At 36.1% G+C, this 20,039-nt stretch overlaps 1 protein-coding gene across 2 annotated transcripts in view; it reads left to right on the top strand.

Annotated features, from left to right (window-relative positions):
• SLC39A8 (solute carrier family 39 member 8) overlaps positions 1-20,039 on the top strand; it is a 90,912-nt gene that overhangs the window by 36,879 nt on the left and 33,994 nt on the right. For both annotated transcript variants that reach the window (XM_055111664.2, XM_055111663.3), the window contains 3 exons: positions 2,132-2,301; positions 4,626-4,748; positions 5,256-5,420. In XM_055111664.2, coding sequence (XP_054967639.1) covers positions 2,132-2,301; positions 4,626-4,748; positions 5,256-5,420 — 458 coding nt within the window. The remainder of the gene's footprint in view (positions 1-2,131; positions 2,302-4,625; positions 4,749-5,255; positions 5,421-20,039) is intronic.

Below are 20,039 nucleotides of genomic sequence, written 5' to 3'. Positions count from 1 at the left end.
GTGTTTGCAGGGAAGCTGATGAGTTTAACATGTGCATGTGGCTTTGCTTCTATTGGCACTTAACAATTTCTTTGCCTTTTAATTTTAGTTTTCAACATGTATATATCTTGTCTACCCAATGAGATTATAAATATTTGTTGAATGAATGAAGGCATGTAGGCTAGTGATGGATAGAAGTATGTTTGTGTTAAGAGAAATTCCATGTAGATCTACCACGATAAAAGGTGTGGAATTGAGAACTCTCTCCAAGTGGAATGTCTGTGGGGACTAGTAGTATTGTTTAAGGTGATAAGGTAATAAATGGGAATGAAGTGGGCTGTTAGGTGAAGTTGTAGGGCATGGCCAGGACCTGCAACTGATAGGAAAGTGTCTGGAGAAGATGCAGTCATCATGGTCAGTGCTGTGATGATTCTCGGGGTTACATAGTACCATTTATAATCTGATCTTTTCATTTGGTACTTAGCACAGGTGACTTTGTATCACTCTGTGTGTGTGTTTGCACGTGTGTGTGTTTGTGTGTGTGTGGTGGCAGGAGCCATGGTTTGGTCCACATCATCTAGGCTGAATGAACATTTACTAAGTTTGTTTATTTGTACATAGAAATTCTAGACTAACAATAATTATAGTGAACAATCTTGTGTTAATAAAGTATGTGTAATTCAGGAAAACATTTTTACAGTTTTATTGAGTCCTTTGGGCTTTTGAAAAATGAGATTATCTCTAAAGGAATAATAAAGCATATGCTAAAAAATGTGGGCCTGGGAGCCAGACTGTCCAGGTTCAAAATCCAGCTTTCTATCTGTGTGATTCTGGCAGCTTACTTGAATTCCATCTGCTTTGGTTTCCCCAACTGTATGAAGGAGGTAGTAATATTTCTCTCACAGGGTTTTGTGAGGTTCAAATAAGTTGACATATGTTGATCACTTAGCACAGGGCCTGGCACATGGCAAATGCTCCCTGAGCTGTAGGTGTTACTAGTGTACTCCACTGACAGTGCCGTGGAGAAAAGTGGCCCACCATTTAAACATGCTTTCTGGATATTTTAAAGAAGTGGCTATGCAGAGGCAGCTTTCTCCTCTGTCACACTGTACTTTGTGTACAGTGTGTGGGGCCAGAGGCAAAGTCACATGTTGCATAGCCCTGAGGCCAGGTTGTATCTCAGCCTGCACCCACACATAGGTGACTGTCCTGGGTATGTTTCACTTGTGTTCCCATTTTGTCCTTACACCAGCCCCTTTAGGATAGAGAGAGGGAAATTGAGGCCCAAAGGCAATAGGTCACACATGCCATTAGCTATAGAGCTTAGAATAGTATTCATTCATTTTATTCTAAGCAATACTTATTGTGTGCCTACTGGGTGCCAGGCCCTGCGTCTCGAGAGATAAAAGATGCACCACCATTTTCCTGTCACCAGCATCTCTTCTGTATGGAATATTTTTGCCTAATTTGTGTCTCGCAGGGTGGGTTATGTAATGCAGCTGCTCCCTCCTGCCCCCATGTGCTCACTTCCTGAGTGCTTATTGCATCAGACTGACTTTCGTTCCCAGGAGGCTCCAGCTGGGGACCTGAGGTGCTGCTGGTGCCACCTTCTCTGAGGAGATGCTGTCCTCAAGAGTCTGAAGACAAATGATTGTGACAAACTCAGTGTTAGCAGCTATGGTCACCTTGAAGCTAGCTCACTGTGACCCATCTCCATCCCTGCCCTCCACCCATCATCCCATACCTTTGTCCTGAGGCTCACACTGCCCCTGTTTTTTCTTTTTTTTCAAAATGCTGTTTTAATCTATTCCTTGAGCCATAGATGAAACTAGGTGGCTTGGAGCCTGTGGACCTCAGATTGTTTGTCACTGTTCTAGATGTTCTCCAATTTCCCTGCAAGCTGTAAAACTCATTAATCCCATAATGATGATTTAGGGCTGATTAAAACATAAACTGTATTACTATTAATGCTTGCTATGCCATATTTGTATTCTCAGTTTTCTATATACTTTTCATTGAGTAGATTTTGTTCTTTTAAAGAAGATATGTGTCTTAAGCTTTTAAAGACACTTTTTAAGCTTAATGTATAGGAAAACATCATTTGGTTCCTTGCTCTGATTAATTTCTACTCTCTTTTCCCTCTGACCCACAGTTTGGGGATATGGATTCCTGTCAGTGACGATTATTAATCTGGCATCTCTCCTCGGATTGATTTTGACTCCACTGATAAAGAAATCTTATTTCCCAAAGATTTTGACCTTTTTTGTGGGGCTGGCTATTGGGACTCTTTTTTCAAATGCAATTTTCCAACTTATTCCAGAGGTAAGGATGTTGGCTATTTGTTTCTGTGAATAATTGTTTCTTTTGAACGTTTTAGCACTTTGTATGTTTTTAGCCTCCATAATTCTTACAGCGTTTTATGGTCTGGTTTATAGTGTCTTGGATAAGAGAAAGCTGAATCACAGCAATTGTAAAGGCTTGTCCCAAGCTGCAGTGGATATCACTATCAGAGACAAAATTAATATTCTAGGAGGCCAGCCACTAGGACGTGCTCAGACAGCTCTGGGACACCTCAGAAGGCCTTAAAACTTTATTCTGCCTTGCACTTGGCAAATTTAATTTTTCCACACACTGTTTCATTATTTATTTATTTATTTATTTATTTTTCTAAAGAGCATGCAATGTCAACTGTACTGCAAATGTCAAATGTAAATTTATAATGTATTTAACATATACCACTAAATTCCCTCATATATTTACTACAGTTATAAGTGACTAGAGAGTAAATGAGAGCATGGTTGACAAACCTTTTCATTTTTTCCAACTGTGGAAAAATATCAATTGAGGACTAATAAATAAATGGCAACTTATTTTTTTCTTTGATAAAATGTGTTATTGATCTGATCTTGACTATAGTGCACACTATTCAATTTATTTCAAATCTGTGTTGTGCCCATATAAGGAAGAGAAATGGAGGAAGGGAAATAAATGAAAGGAAAAGAGAGGCAATGTTGAAGAGGAAGGAAAGGAGAAAGAGACTTTCATAGAAGGGATCCACAAAGGGGAACTAGAGAAATATATGTATACATGGACTGTATCTGCCACCCACAATGCACACACACAGGGAGAGACAAACCCCATACAGAGAGAAAATATTAATAGTATTTCAGGGAGTACCACCCTTATCTCATAATTTTTAGAAAATTATAACTAAAGCTTCCTTTAATTTTTCAAGCTATACATGAAAGTGGGTATATAACTTTTTAGAGTTATAGATTTATTATCATTATTTGATCTAGGACCTAAGATAATATCTATTTCACAGCCTCAATTGTAGACATAAAAAATATTAAAATTTAGGGTGGTTAAATAATTTGATTATAGCCTTACAATCAGCTAGTAACAAAGCTAGGATGACAATACAGATTTTCTGATTTAAAAGAGTATTATATACATAATATATTTAATATGATATAATATATGTATTTATTATCTCATCTGCTTTATGGGTCAAAGTAAATTAAACAAACTAATACTGTATGTGGACTAAAGACTCTACATTGATGATGTTAAGGTTTTCTATTTTCTTGAAGTTTAACAATATAAAGAATGTCTTTGTAATAATATCTCGAATTTTCATAGAGTTTTTTGTAGCAAAATGATTTTCCTTTTCTTATTTCACTTTATTTTCATAACCTCAATGTTAGGTAAATGGAACATTTATATTTATATAGCCATTTTGCATTGTATAAACAGGCACAAAGAAGTTATTCAAATGAGGATGCGGCCATGATGTCTCCCCAGAGGCAAACATAGGACAAGAACCCAGACATCTTCTATTCTGCTTCAGAGGGGAGATTTACAATGTGTGGAATGGTGTAAAGTTGTGGCTTTTCACCCATTAGTCTCTCCTCTGATTCTATTTATTTGAAGTTTATATGTCTTGTCTGTTAGGAACATCTTGACTCTTTATAACTTCAAACTCTAACTCCAGTTCTTTGTCCTTTAAAGAAAGAATTATTCCATTCTTATTGCTGTGTGTGTGTGTGAAAGAGAGAGAGAGAGTGGTGGCAATTTTAAATCTTCTTTTTGCTTTTATTCTTGGGCCTAGGCCTTGATTTATTTACCTTTTTAGGATTTATCACAGTTCTGTAGGTATAAGAGGATTTCTCTTGGGAAAACAGTAATCCAAGTGGCCTGCCATATTTGTTTTAAAAGTTTGATTCTGGATATCATGGACTAATATATTACTTTTAGAGACAGTAGGTAATCAATATCTCATTTATCTTCATTATCTAGACCTAATATCGTATTCTAAAGATGAGAATCAGAGCTGCTGCTTTGCTGCTAAAAGTTTACTCTTTCAAGGCAAATATTGCTGTAGGTGTTATAGGTGGGAAACTAAGATTCTCTGGTGGCTTTATTTAATGAGACTTCTAGTTGTAAGGTTTTTGTGCCATCTCGTACAGTTTTGTCATTCAAATTTCAAAGTTTTTGTTTTGTGATTTTTGGCAGCTAAGTTTCCAATATTACTTGGATGTGAAGAGAGACTTAGAACATTGGTGAGAATGGTATACTGGTATTATTTTCCAGAAATCAAGTTAAATTTCTTGGTTTTACTTGAATTGCCCTTTTTTCTCCCTTAGGCATTTGGATTTGATCCCAAAGTCGACAGTTATGTTGAGAAGGCAGTTGCTGTGTTTGGTGGATTTTACCTACTTTTCTTTTTTGAAAGAATGCTAAAGATGTTATTAAAGACATATGGTCAGGTAAATGGACTTTATTTAAAGCATCCAATATTTTACCCCCTAAAGCTACTTTATATAGGCAAATAAAGTCAGGAATTTTATTTTTATAATTATGAGAATGGTCCAGTTATTAGGCTTGTGAGTTTAAGGAGAACAAAGAGTCAATATATTGACAAGTATAAGATAAATACTTGATTCATGTTGTAAAATTTGGAGTTTTTTTTGTTTTTTTTTCAAGTACCAGCAATTTAATATTGAATAACAGATGTGCATAATTCATATTCTATTCATATTCATCAAAATAAGAGTGTATACGTGTTCTAACACGAACAAACAGTAACAGCAGAATCTAATAAATGAAAATACATGTAAAAAAGAGAAATTTTATATATCTAAAAAGACTTCTTTACATATAGAATAGACATACAATTTTCCTCTTATAAATAAAAGGCAGTAAACTCTATTTCCTTGTCTGTATGAATCATCTTTTTTCTTCTTATAATCTCTTTGGTTTTTGTTCCCCTATAGAATGGTCATACCCACTTTGGAAATGATAACTTTGGTCCTCAAGAAAAAACTCATCAACCTAAAGCATTACCTGCCATCAATGGTGTGACATGCTATGCAAATCCTGCTGTCACAGAAGCTAATGGACATATCCATTTTGATAATGTCAGTGTGGTATCTCTACAGGTATATGTTAATTCCATTTTTCCTTCATTATACTGCATTCTTTATACTGTGTAAACATGACTGTTTATGCAGCTAAGTCAGTTTTTGTACATTTATGTATGTCAGACTTATTCCTATATATGTGGGGTAACTGGAATGTAAGTCTGCATTGTTTTTCCACCTTCCCTGTATATGTTTACTCTAAACAAGTGAGTTAAGAAAGAAATTGTGGATCACTGGTCTGGACTTCATTATTCTCTAAGATTATTTACTATATGAGAGTCTCTCAATTGCATTTATACAATATTATATAGCAAAATTTATTCAGAGCATTTATTTTACAATTCTTTGAAGATCCAGAATCAAATAATCCTTTGATTGATTTTGAAATTGCAAGAAGAAAGAAGATTTGCAAATTATTAAAATTGTTTTTATTAATTGTCTGACTTATAATTTATATTTATATCCACATCTTCTAAATAATATTAATAGGCACAATTTCTTGAGCACGTATCATATACCAGGTAATATGCTTAGCACTTAATTATTTGATCTCATTTACTTTTTATAACAACTACTCAGTGTAGGGATTATTTCTTATGTATTAGAACTATATTGGTTTCAAGTGATAGAAATCAAACAAAATTATATATGCACAAAGGAGAACTTACTGGAAAGATACTAGATGACTAATGGAACAGCCAAGCTACAGGAAAAACAAGAACCTAGGAAACATTAGAACCACTAGGACTCTCCCTCCTTCTCTTTCCTGTCTCTTAGTATCATTCTTTTCTTTCACTGTAGGCCATCTTTTCCGTAAGTGGGATACATAGCCACTAGCAGTTCCTGAGATTTGTCTTATAATTTCAGCTACTAGAAGGAAATTGACCTGACTCTTTCAGTCCTAAATCCAAAATCTCTGGCAAGTGTCTTCCTGGTTCAGCTTGAATTAGATGATCACTTCTAGACTAATCTAAGTGCTTAGAGGGCTGGGCCCCTTTAATGGTATCAAGGGAATGTGGATGGAGTAGAGGAGTGGTTATCAAAAAGGGATGCTGAAAAGATAGTATCACTGGTGTCTACAACAATTCTCATTTGACAGATGAAGAAAGTGGAACTTTAGATGTTAAATAACCCCTCCAGGTTTACTCAGCTAGTGAATGGCAGATCCACAAGCTATATAGTTAAACATGATATAAAAGTGAACAGCTAAAAACAAAATAAAAAGGAAAGCCAGTTAAGGGGAAAAAAAGCAAAAAAAATAGAGCAATCTGGAAGAGATTATTATGGCAAATACCTGAGTTTCCTTCTGGAAAGAAAACATGATTGGTCATATGCTTCTCTCCACCTGATTAAGGAAAATCTCAAGTGTATTTGAAGAGCCAGTTCTGTGTTCGCACTCAGCTAAGACGAAATTATTATTTGCAGTGTAATGAATGATGCTTTCAGCCAAGAGTTTGCAAAGAATCTGGAAATGTTCAAGTATATAATTTCTTACAATAATAATTACAGTTAACATTCATTAAATGCTCAAGGACTACGCCTAGAACGTTAGATGAATTACTTCATTTGATCTTCCTAATAACCTAGGGGGCAAGTGCTGTTGTAATTAGGAGAGTATGACTTAGAGAGGTTAAATAGCAAACCCAAAGATGCTCAGTTCCTAATGGCAAAGCTTGGATTAGTACCAAGGCTGCCTTATACCGAAGCCTGTGTTCTTATATACTTTGCTGGACTGCCTTCCTTATGTTGCTGCTCTACTGTAAGCAAGATGACAACATCAACTGTTAAATATTTATTTTTTGTAGTGGGGAAAAATAATTTGACCCAAGATATTGCTTTCTGAGGATATATTATTTAATGCGAGGCACAGCAGAGAAAGCCTAAAGAATAGTAGTTAAAACCCTTCCTTATACCATGTGTCTAAATTCTAGTTGCCTTACACAAGCTTTTGGCAAATACTGGATTATAGTGAGATTGTGGTTGAACTCTGACAAGTCATTCAAGAGGTGCCAGTCAGCTATATTGCTAATTTAAACATTGATTAATAATTCTTTAGATACCAGATGGCAGAGGGATAATCTGCCATGAAATTTGGAGCCTAACTTGAATTCTTGCTCTGATGGAAGATTTTCCTGTATCTTTCCAGCGTTAACAAGATAATTTTAGGCAGGGCTACACTTCTACAGAGAAGGAGCTTTGAACCTGGTCCAACCTTGAACAAGTTCTCCCCTGGGATCCTCAAGTCCTGTAACACAAAGCACGGAAGAGATACAGTTTGAGATTTAAAATATTTAAAGGGCTGATCACCTCCTTGACCATACTAGAAACTCAGTGTGACCTCTCCTGATTTCAGGAAAGTTCCTTCTGATGAACCTACTAGGATAAACTAGCTGCTAAATGTGCCTTGAGTATCAGAATGAGCTGATAGGCATATTTATATTTAGAAAGGAGGATGGCTGTCAAAGCCTTCAGCTTTTGTGAGAGGCTAAATTATCTTTTTAAATCATAATTAACAAATAAGTTTAACTTCTCCAAAGTTATATTTTAGTTACAGATTTAAGGCTCCTGATTTAGGATTAGCTATGGGCAGAAGACATGTTTGCAGTAAATCTAAGCACCATGACAAAGATGAGGCCCTCGACATGATCCTGTTTTACATAATTTTGAAATACAATCAGAAGGCTGTTTTTATTCCACTTATGACAGTAATGCTTTCATTTACTTATTCAATAAACATTTATTGAGTTCCTGTTCATTGTCCTAGGCACTGGAAATTCAGAAGCAAATTCTTGAGGAGCTTACAGTTTATTCAATGGAAACATAAAATATAGAAATGAGCAAAACAAGAAAATATCATATAGTAATAACCTACCTTGATGAAACTAAAGCATGGTGATGTGAGAGTGATGTGTGGGAGCTTCTTTTGATTGACTGTTCAGAAAAGGTCCCTCAAGATGTCCGTAGGGAATTGTATAATGAGAAAGAACCAGTCATGCAAATATCGGGGAAGAAAATATGCTAAAGACTTTGAGAATAATCAAACAGGTCACACACAAGGGACCTGGAAGCTGAATGGTAGTGGACTTCCCCACATCAACGCTGGAGAGCAGTGGCACAATTCCTTCAATATTCTGAATGAAAACAACTGTGGAATTATAAACCTAGGTAAACTACCTATCTAGTGAGAGGGAATAATGGAACTAAGATTCTGGAAATACACTTCCAGGAATAAGAAGGCAGCTGAAGAAAGAAGAGAAGGTGCGTGCCAGGGTGACAGCCCTGCAGCAGGCCTTGAGATAATAGTTTTGACGTTAATTTCTTATGGGGACTATTTTCTTGCTATTTTGGTTGAAAGTATAGTCTCAAATAAATAGACATTTAAACAAATTGAGCAACAGACTGCAATTTTCAGTTTTGTTTACATTGCACAAAAAATCAAAAGAAATGAAATTTAAGAAATAAGTAGGTCTGGATATTGCTTTAAGAGAGTAAGTATTACAATATAAGTGATAGTGATTTTAATAATAAAATTAAAATACTTTCTAATATTTTATATTATAAAAATAATCTAACCTAGGTGACCCCATTAAAAGGATTGAACATGATAATATAACTCAGGGTTCAATTTGAGTTACAAGTATGGATTTAAGAATTTTGTTGACAATCCCGGCTGTCACTGCTTCAACAAAGTTTTTCCACATTGAAAATAATAAGGAACTCTCTAAAAATTACAGTGAGTTAAGAAAGGTGGTCTAATTGGCATTACTGTCAATAGAATGTAAATTATGTGAAAATCTAGATTATAAAAGCATAATTTTTGATCTTGCTGAAATGTAGAAAGAACAAAGACATGTTATAGAATACTTAAACTGTATGACTTAGGAATGTCTTTATTATTCATCCAAGCAATTCTGGCTCATTACAGAATACTCAGCTAAGCAATAATATTTAAATTTAGAAGTCTCTGGTGTTTTATCTGTGTTTAGTCATATAAAAATCATAGTTTTACACATATGTTTTTATTTTGTTTTCATGGAAGCATATTTATCACAGTGAAATAATAGAAGATATTAACATTTAACAGTTAGCTTGATTATGACTTTTAAATATTTAGACGAAATGATTTGAGAGTTCCTTAATACCTTTGCTCCAGGCCTACTAAGTGTGAGGCACAACAGTCTATGTGGCATGCGTGTGGGCACGTGCATGCTTTTTGGGGAAAAGTGGGGGTCACAGAGGGGTAAAAAGGAAGATGTAGGAAAAAGAGGGGTGCACAAGATGCTATTTCCCCAGTTATTCAGTTATTGTTACTAGGTAATGTGTCACATGTCACCTTGTGACATGCTTTGTGTTTTTCTCTTCGACGTTCATGTGTAGCCAAGTGTGGAGTCATTTCACTATCTCTGCAGCCGGGTGGGGCTCCCCAGCCCAGACACAGCCTTGGTGTTTGTTGGATGTTGATTGCTGAGGAATGTTTGGTACTTTGGGGAGGGTGTCAGCTCTTCAAGGCCACTAGAGGGCCCCTGGAGCTCGTTCCTCCAGCAATCTGTCATCAGTCTCTCTTTTTATGAAGTTTCCTGTGCTTTCATTTAAGAATAGATACTATTAAATATAAAGTGATTTTTAGAAGTTGATTATTGTGAATTTTATGTGTAAAGTTGAGGTGCAATAAAATAGAATTTAGCTGCAAAGTGTGGAGATGTTAGGGAGATTTTCTTTGTTGATGACTGATATGAAGTGACACTCTATGAATAGAATGCTAACATTTTTGAGGTGGTTGGGCCTCCATGAGAGTTTAAATACACATAATTCATTCAACAAGTATTTTTCCAGTACTTAACATATACTTGGCATTATTCTAAGTGCTGGCACATAGGGGACAGTGGAGAGGAGATGAGGACCCAGAGCAGTTTTCAAGAAGTAACAGATGAGGTGAGACAGCAGAGTTCACAGATTCCACACTTTCCACCCTTCCATAACATAACTGAAATATTACACATTTTGCACAGAAAAATGGAAAGCACTCTTTTTTTTTAAGTATGAAATACAAAAAAAACTGACTGGAAGTTCTGTGTGTACATATATGCGTGGGGCTTGTCTACCAGTCTTTTGGGTGGTGTGTTTTTCTCCATTCTTGCCTGGTGGTGGAAAGAAGGGTAGAATATTACTGGTTATCACTTGGGAAGTGGAGTGGGAGGAGAAGGGGACTGGGGCACTAAGAATATTTGACATAACACCCCTTTCTTTAGTACTGTACTTCCCAACTGTCTTCAGTTTGCTTTGTGTCCTTGAATTGAGGGTCTCTCTGGTTCACTTTCCCCAGGGGTAGATCTCCAGTCATCATTTGGGGTGGCTGCCTTGCCACATTGGCTTGGGAGGAAGGACTTGAGGTTCTACTTGTTCCCCAAATAGACTTGCAGCCACTTCTCTTATGTTTAGTTCCGGTCTTTGCCCTCTGCCTTCAGAAGTACTTGGTGCCTCTAATCCCTGAAGTTTTTTGAGGTTCTGGGTCCTGCATCACTTTGCTTCTTGTTGACTTTCTTCCTCTGTGAAGTCAGTCAGAACTTGCCTTCCTCTTTCCATCTTCCAAAATACAAATCTCAATGCTGTCATGTTGTCTCTTTTTCCTCCTGTCCTTGCAGTTTTATGTCTTTATTCCTTTATAAGGACATAGCTTCAAGAGGGCATTTCAGGACGGACTAGAGATAAATATGTATATCTGGTCTGCACTATTTCACTAAAAGACCATTTACTATTTTAAATCATATAGTTCTTGAACATCACAAGATTTAAAAACAGAAATTAGTTAATTTCCCCTATAATAACAATTAATTAAAATAGAAAACTATACAAATAATAAAATGACATAAGAAATGATTTCCACTGATCTTGATTGACTGGTACTTACATAAAAACAGTAACTAGAGGCAGATGATATAGCCAATCATGAGGAGAAATTCTGGGTTGTCTTTGCTGTTAGTGGAATTTCTCTCTCACTGGGTCTATCTCAGAGCATCCCTGCCCTGGACAGGTCATTTTATCTGGCTTTACTCTATGTGTTGCTAAGGTCATGAAAATTGGTACCTGAATCCACTGAATTTAGCCTACTTTCACTGATATGAAGTATACTTTTATTCATGAAAAACTGTTCTAAAGTTTTTTTTTTTCATTACTCCACAAAATTCTTATTTCTTATTTTCTTACTTTAACAAGGAGACTGAGATGATGATTTGGAATGTGTGAACTCTGCCGTCTCACCTCATTACTTCTGTTACTTCTTAAAAAAAACTACTCTGGGTCCTCATCTTCTCTCCACTGTCCCCTTTGTGCCAGAACTGGTGTCCTGTCTCCTTTTTAAGGCCAGTTCCTCTAAATATTCTCATCTTTCCTGTGGCCTCTTCCAGTTTTGTTTTGTTTTGTTGTTTTAGGACAGGGTCTCACTCCATAACCCAGGCTGGAGTGCAGGGCTTAATCAGAGCTCACTGAAATCTCAAACTCCTTAGCCTCAAGGGATCCTCCCACCTCAGCCTCCCAAGTAGCTGAGACTGCAGGCACATGCCACCATGCCTGGCTAACTAAATTTTTTTTGTGTAGAAATGGGGTCTTGCTATGCTGCCCAGGCTGATCTTGAACTCCTGGTCTCAAGTGATCTTCCTGCCTTAGCCTCCCAAAGTATTGGGATTACAGGTGTGAGCCACCTCATCTGGCCTGTTTTCATTTATCTTTCCTGAATCTCTCCTTTTCCCGTGTCTACAAACATGTTCCATCTTTTCTACCTCAAGGTGTTATTTTTTTCCTCAATCTGCTATTCCCAAGTTTTCTCAAACCTTCTTTCCCACAACTGTCCAACTTTTCTAAAGATTGGCTAATTCTGAAATAAGACTATATACGTTAGACATATTCTTAAATGCTTTACATATATTAACTCGTTTAATCTTCACAGTAACAACCCTGTGAGGCAAGTACGATTATTATTTCCATCTTGCAGATTTGGAAACTGATGTACAGAGAAGGTGAGGAACTTACCCAAGGTCACACAGGTACCACATTAGGACTGAAGTGCAGGAATCCTGTTTCCTGGTCTGTTTGGTTAACTGTTACCTTACACTACGCTGCCTATTGTTTCCATTTGTTAACCAGCCTTCCTCATCATCTCCTTACATGCTTAATCATGTACAGTTTCTAAACTCACTACCTATTCTCTGAAAATTTTTAGAATAATGTAAGTGGTTGTTCTAGGCAGCATGTGATATTCCTCTTTTTAAAATTAAATTAAATTATTCATTTTTTTTGAGACAGGGTCATTGTAACCTCAGACTCCTGGGCTCAAGCAATGCTCCCACTCAGGCTTCAGAGTAATTAGGACTACAGGCGTGGGCCACAAGCTGTGTTCCTAATCCTCATTCACTCTTTCTTCCTGAGCCATTCCTATAGTTTAACACATAAGTGAGTACCTATTGTGGGCTAAATGCTAGAAATATAAAGGCAGGTTTTTCGCTGGAGCCCCTCCCCTCCCTGTTGAATTACTTATGAGGTGGTCTTGGTAACATGATACCATCCTTGCTCTGTCACCATTTTAGCTGCTGTAATACTTTCCTGGTGCTTCTTCTGAGTCTCCTTTTCTTGCAAGGCAGTTGGATGTGGAAGAGAAGCATAGGCTTTGGAATTACACAGGCCATTGTTTGCATCTTAGGATTAAAATATGTTGTGTGATTTGCGAAAAAATAATTAACACCTTTGAGCCTTTGCTCATCTGTTAAATGAGGAGCAAAGATTCTTAATTTACTGATTTTTGTGAAAGTGAAATAATTTCTTATGGGTCAACTATGCAACATTGTGTCTAATACATTGTACACTTGTGATAAATATACATCTCCTTCCCTCTTCCATTTACCATTTTTGTCTTTTCTTAGTTTTTATCATAGTCATCAAGTCGCATCACTTCATCTTTTGCACCTTTGGGAATAGCTTCTAAATCCATATGCTTAATTATGTAAAGATCATCACTTAAAAGATGACTTCTTGTAATAAGCCACATAGGTGTTTGAATCTATTTGTATATGTTCCTTCTAGGTTAGGGTAACAAAATGAGAAGATAAAATATACAGAATTCCATGCTTTCTCATTTTTCTTATCTACCTTAAAATTTGAGTAGATTTTCTAGAAAGTAAAGCTGGACTTTAAAAGCTCATAGGTAATTTAGTAATAAAGACAACCTTCTGAATATAAATGCCCACAAGCCTGCCTTTGACCTGTCAGATAAATTAAGAGAATTTGGAACATTTACTCTCTCTTAATGGAAGAGAATCTTAAAGTCCAATATAATTTGCTATTCAAATGACGATTTATCAGGCTTTGCACCACCGATTCTCTGTTAGAGCCTTGAAATATCAGCTAGAGCCACTTGCCAAGGAAGGAAAACACTACATTAAGAACTACTTGCTTTTCCCCAGATAAAAGCATGTCCAAGTTATGTAAATTTGACAAAAGCATTTTATTTGATAGCTAATGTGAGGAGGGATCTAGGGTTATCTGTTCTGGTTCCTTATGTTAGCTAATCATTTGGCCAGCTAGTATATTCATTCTTGTGGAGGCTGGTGGCATCAACATTTATACAGAAAGTTCATTAAAAAATAAAACAAACATTGGGCCAGGCACTGTTGGCTCATGCCTGTAATTCCAGCACTTTGAGAGGCCAAGGCAGGTGGATCACTTGAGTCCAGGAGCTGAAGACCAGAGTCCAGGAGTTGAAGACCAGCCTGGGCAACAGTGAGACCCTATCTTAAACAAACAAACAAAATGTTGATATTGCCAACTCTTAGGTCAGCTAGTATAATCAGATAAGATTAGGTATGAATGTGCTTTTAAAGGTACAAAAATCTGTACTATTTACTCTATTTGGAGAACAGTCAGTTTCTTATGGGTGTCAGTCATGGACTACTTTGATATCCATATGAAAAGATAACATTCTCATTAATTGTGTGATAAACATTTAAATAGTCAGCATTTTTGTGGAGTTTATAATTTTAATCCTTTGGAATGTGCTTTCCGGTCCATGCAAACACAATTCCAATGTTATGAAGTTTTGAGTTCTGGAGATAATCTGCAGACTTTTAGGTTTTTCTTTTCCCTCTGTGAATAGTTTTTTATATACATATATAATATATATATTTACATATATACACATATAAACACATATATAAAGTTTTATATTATATATTAATATGTATCATTTACATATATATTATTATCTAATAAATAGATGTGTAAAAATGGGTCATGGAGTATGCACACATTTAATTTTGCTGAATAACAACAAAATGCTTTCCAGCCTCTTATGTTTGTTTACCTTCTCATGAACAGCAAAAAATGATTCCTGTTTTCTCTTTGTCTTTAGCAATACTTGGAAATTTCAGACTTAAAAAGATTATTGCCAGTTTAATAAGTCTGAAGTGGTATCTTTTTCTGATTTGTCTTTCTGATTATAGTGCAGTTGAGCATCTTTTCATATGCGTTTTGGTCATAAGTTTACTTTTATGTTTCCTATTCATCTGTTTTGCACATTTTTAGTTGAGTTTTTTTTTCTTAATGATTTGTGTTAAAGAAAAAACTATTCTGACACTTGTTAAAACAGTAAGGAAGAGTGTATTCAAGACTGTTGCAATAAGGGTTGCTTCTATGGCAACAGCGGAGAGAGATTGGGTTCAACTCTAAATAAAGTAAAGACAGGTTGGCATTTATAGCCAATTAGCAGAGAGAGGGGAAGAATGCAGGGAATATTCTTAAGAGAAAACATCAAGGGTAGGGGGATTCCTACTAAACCAATTTAATGGAATTCTTGCTGAAGGCAGGCCAGGGTGATTATATATCACTTTGGGGATGGTGGAGAATGAAGAATTTTTAAAAAATAATTATTTGATTTTTCCCTGAGTCAGAGGGAATGAGGAATTTGATCAGATATTAAGAGTGATCATATATAAAGGATGAGGGGATTCTTGCTAAACTGACTTGGCAGGATTCTTGCTATGACTGAATTCTGCAAAAATGGACACAGAAGTCGAAGGTCTGGTTGAGAAGAGACCTCAGAGGAGCCTAACTGAAATTTGGTCTAAGAAAGAGTCTGTCATTTGTAGGAGTTTTACATATATTCTAGATGTTAATTTTCCTTGATTAAATGATTTATAAATGTATTCTCCAAATCTGTGGTTTCTCTTTTCACTAAGATTTCCTTCCATATTTTCTTTCAAAAATTTTAAGTTTAATTTATTTTTGTATATGAGGATCCAGTTTTTTCCTGTATAAATAAGCAGTTATCCTCGCTTCTTTTGCTGAACAGATCATTTTATTCCTGCCATGTATCAAGTTTGTATGTATTAATGTATCTGTATTTTGGCTTTCTAGTCTCTTTCACTTGTCTATTTGGAAAAAAAAAAACAAAACTCTGACCTACCACCACACTGCCATAATTATTATAGTTTTTAGTCAGCTATAAAGACAAGGTCTGCTCCTCACCTTGTTTTTTCACTAAAAGTTGTCTTTGTTTTTCCATATCAATATCACTGTGGAGATTTTCATTGACATTGCATTGAATTTAGAGATTAACTAGGCTGCAGCTTACATTTTTATGATATTTAAGATTTTTTGGTTTGGTAATTTACTATATTAGAAATATTTTTAAAATATTCTGTTAGATTTCTTCCTAATTACTTTGTAGCTCCACAGGTATCACAAATGATATCTTTTTTCCTACTGTTTTCTAGTTGATTATTACTGCTATGTAAGAGTACACTGATTTTAGTACACTGGTTTTGCGTCCTGCAGTAGTGCTGAATTCTCCCAGTATTGTTTTGTTTGTTTATTCTTTTGGACTTTCTGCATCCATATTGAGGAGCAAAGAAGCCCTTTTTAATTTGTTTTCTAATTGTTTTAACTCTTATTTTTCTTGTTTTATTGGCAAGGGCTCGTAGGACAATGTTGAGTAGAAGTGGTGATAGTTGGTAATTTGTCTTGTTTCCAACTTTAATAGGAATGCTTCTAAGCTCAGTAGGTTGCTTTCTTTTCTTTTTCTTTTAAATAGCCTTAATTAGATTAAGAAACATTTTTCTCAGTGTTGGATTTCATTGCAACTTTTTTCTTTTTCTATATTACAGCTAAATATAGGTAATCTGTACTTGGCTGATTTTTCTACTTTAAGAATTAGGGAGGCTTAAAGCAGAGTGAAAAATTAAATGAGTGAATAATTATATTTCCTCACAAAATTTGTGTCATTTTTGAATTACACATTGTTCATTAGGTGTTAATTAGTAACATGAACATTAGAGCAACTTATCTTTGTCAAAAGTACTTGAGTCAGGTAGATTTGAGTTTAAATCTGACTCTGATAACTAATTGGGTTACTTCAACTTCTAAAACTCACTTTCTTCATCTGTAAACTGGCAATAATATCTACAAGGCAGGATTATTATGAGGATTAAATGAAATATTTTTAAAGTTATGACTAAGAGAAGGTATGCATTAAATACTAAATCTTATTATTTCCGTGTCTACCATACAACCATACATCACCATCATGCTCCTGAGAAGTGAGGGTGATGGGGATTAAGTAAGAGAAACAGCATCTAACATTATGTATAGATGCAAAGCCACAAAGTCCTCTATTTCAATGATGGAATATTGAGCAACTGTTGAAAGAGTAGGAGACTTGGTTCAAAGTCATTGAATCATATGCCAGGTTTATAAGCACTTATCAACTGGAAGGAGGAAAGCATTTTATGCAGTGGGGTTTCTTGAAGACATAATGGGGATCATTTTGAAGATTCAAAAATAGATGGATTAGTTCATGTAAGAGCAATTTATAGCCAAGAGTGATATATATGAGGGCTTCCAGAATAGACTAAGAGAACAGGGCCTCCATGGCAGTTTGCAGAGAACAAAATCAAATAGCAAGTTTGAGCAAAGGCTATAAAGGCAGTTGGATTGAATTTTTAGAAGTTAATTAATTAAATTGACAAATAATAATTGCATATATTTATAGGGTATAATGTTATGTTTTAATATATGTACACATTGTAGAAAGATTAAATTAAACTTATTAACATATTCATCACTTCACCTATTTTTCATTTGTTTTGTGGTGAAAGCATGTAAAGTCTACTTTTTTAAAAGCAGTTTTGAACTATACATTATGCTATCATTAACTATGGTCACTAGGCTGTGTAATAGAGCTCTAAATCTTATTTTTCCTTTCTAAGGGTAACTCTGTCCCTTTTGACCAACATCTCTCCTCCTCCCAGTCCCCAAGCCTCTGGTATCAAACACTCTACTTTGTTTTTATGAGCTCAACTTTTTTAGATTCCATGTGAAAATGAAATCATGCAGTATTTATTTCTGTGCCTGGCTTAGTATCCTCCCAGGTTTTAAAATATGCAGCCTTTAAAAAGAAGGAAATGACAGGATTTCCTTCTTTTTAAAGGCTGCATAGTATTCTCTTGTGTGTTGATACCACATTTTCTTTGTCCATTTGTCTGTTGATGGATTGAATTTTGATGGTTTGCTTCTTCCTGAGAACACATTTCCTAGTGTCAGGTTCATTAGAAGAGAGCTTGATGGACAAAGTCCCATGTGCTAGGCAATCCCATCCTTAGGGGCATAACAAAGAAAAAACAGAAGAAACAGAAGAAAATGACCAGGGGCCAGAGTGGAATGGAGTGGTGGTATATTTTTAGCTGTGAATACAGGAACCCCTGTGGACCCTAGTATATTGGACCTTCTTTGAGAAGGTGTGTCTTTGTTTGCATTGCCCTGGCTCAGACGAATGAGAATAATAGATCATCTTCCATAGTATGTTTATCTGAAGATAGAGAACTGGTGTGGGTTAGGGAGAGAACATTTTGGAATAATTTTCAAGAAAGAGGAGATTGGGAAGATCTGCCAAGGACAGCAGAAACTCTGTGGGTAAGGTGAGAGGTCCAAAGTGTATTTAGGAAGTGTTGCTGTGTGGTGTGTGTGTGTGCTGAATAACTCATTCCTTGGTTTAAAAAAGGCTTTGGCAAAGAATGCATAAATTTTCAATGCTTCTAAAGTTACATGTAGCTACTCTGGGGAACATTATTTTGCTGCAAGTAGCTGAAAGAAGAGGAAGGGCTGGATCTGGTAAAGAGATATAGGAAAAGACTAGAAAAGTAAACTATTTTAAGGAGTTTGTCATTGAAGTGAAAAAAAATGAGGGAGAAGAGCAGTTCAGTGGAGTATCAGGATTTGGGATTGTGTTAGATTTAAGACAGAGAGGAAAGGCCAGGCAGACAGGGAGAGGTTGAACGTTCAAAAGAGAATGGAAGTCATGGTAGGGATATCTTATGGAGCGCATTTCTGGAGAAAAAATGAAAATAGAGTACAAGTGGAGCTGTTCACAATGAAAAGGAAAAGGGTTCTTATTCTAAGATGGGATGGAAGGTGGAGAAAGTGTTTGTGGGTGGATTGTGAGTTAGATGTTCTCAATTTCAGGCAGGTGGGAAGTAGTAATGAAGGACTGTGGGGTTGGGGAAAAGTGGGAAAGGCTTTTAATAGGCTCTCTCTTAGTGTGGTTCACGTTGACTAGCGATGATAATACATTGCGGAGTAGAAAGTCAGAATCCTCAGCCCTGAGCCAGTGTCCTCATTTTCAGGGGCCAAATTGTTGACGTTTACCTTCTTCACACCTACAAACTCAACCATGTACTACACAGCTGTGAGATACAGAGTGGTGGCCCATCTAGTTAGAATCACACACTGTTGTAGACAAGGAGAACAGTATGCCTTGAAACTCTGGAGTGCACTGGGAGCCAGGTGATCACATGAAAGTAGTCTGCTTCTTTGTATGAAGTTGCAGAAACATCATTATGTTCTTTACCTCCTGGAAGGCTGTCCCTGCTCAGATATTCTCTGAACCATAGTCGTTGTCAAAATCAGATGAATTTGGTTCCAGACCACTGCAATAAAGTAAATATCACAATAAAGCAGGTCACATGATTTCTGGTTTACCAGTGAATATAAAAGATATGTTTTCACTACACTGTAGTCTATTAAGTGTGCACTGTCATTATGTCTAAAAAATGACATTGATATCTTAATTTAAAAATACCTTATTGCTAAAAAGTGCTACTGATCATCCAAGCTTTCAGCAAGTTCTAATGTTTTTGTAAGTGGAGGGCCGTGCCTCTGATGTTGATGGCTGCTGACCAGGGTGGTGGTTGCTGAAGGTTGGAGTGACTGTGGAAGTATTTTAAAACAATGAATTTTGCAACATCGATTGCTTCTTTCATGAAAGATTTCTCTGTACATGCGAGAACATGCTGTTTGACAGCATTTTACCCACAGTAGAACTTCTTTCCACATTGGATGCCATCCTCTGAACCTCTACCACTGCTTTGTCAACTACATTTATGAAGTATTCTAAATCCTTTGTTGTCATTTCAACGTTGTTCACAGCATCTATACCAGCAGTAGATTCTGTTTCAAGAAACCACTTTGTTTGCTCATTCATGAGAAGCAACTGCTCATTTATTCAAGTTTGATCATGAGATTGCAGCAATTCACTTCCATCTTCAAGCTTAACTTCTCATTGTAATTCTCCTGCTATTTCCCGTACACCTACCGTGA

This window comes from Pan paniscus, chromosome 3, assembly GCF_029289425.2.
Source record: "Pan paniscus chromosome 3, NHGRI_mPanPan1-v2.0_pri, whole genome shotgun sequence".
Taxonomy (NCBI): Eukaryota; Metazoa; Chordata; class Mammalia; order Primates; family Hominidae; genus Pan; species Pan paniscus.
This window is presented reverse-complemented; position numbering and strand designations above follow the sequence as displayed.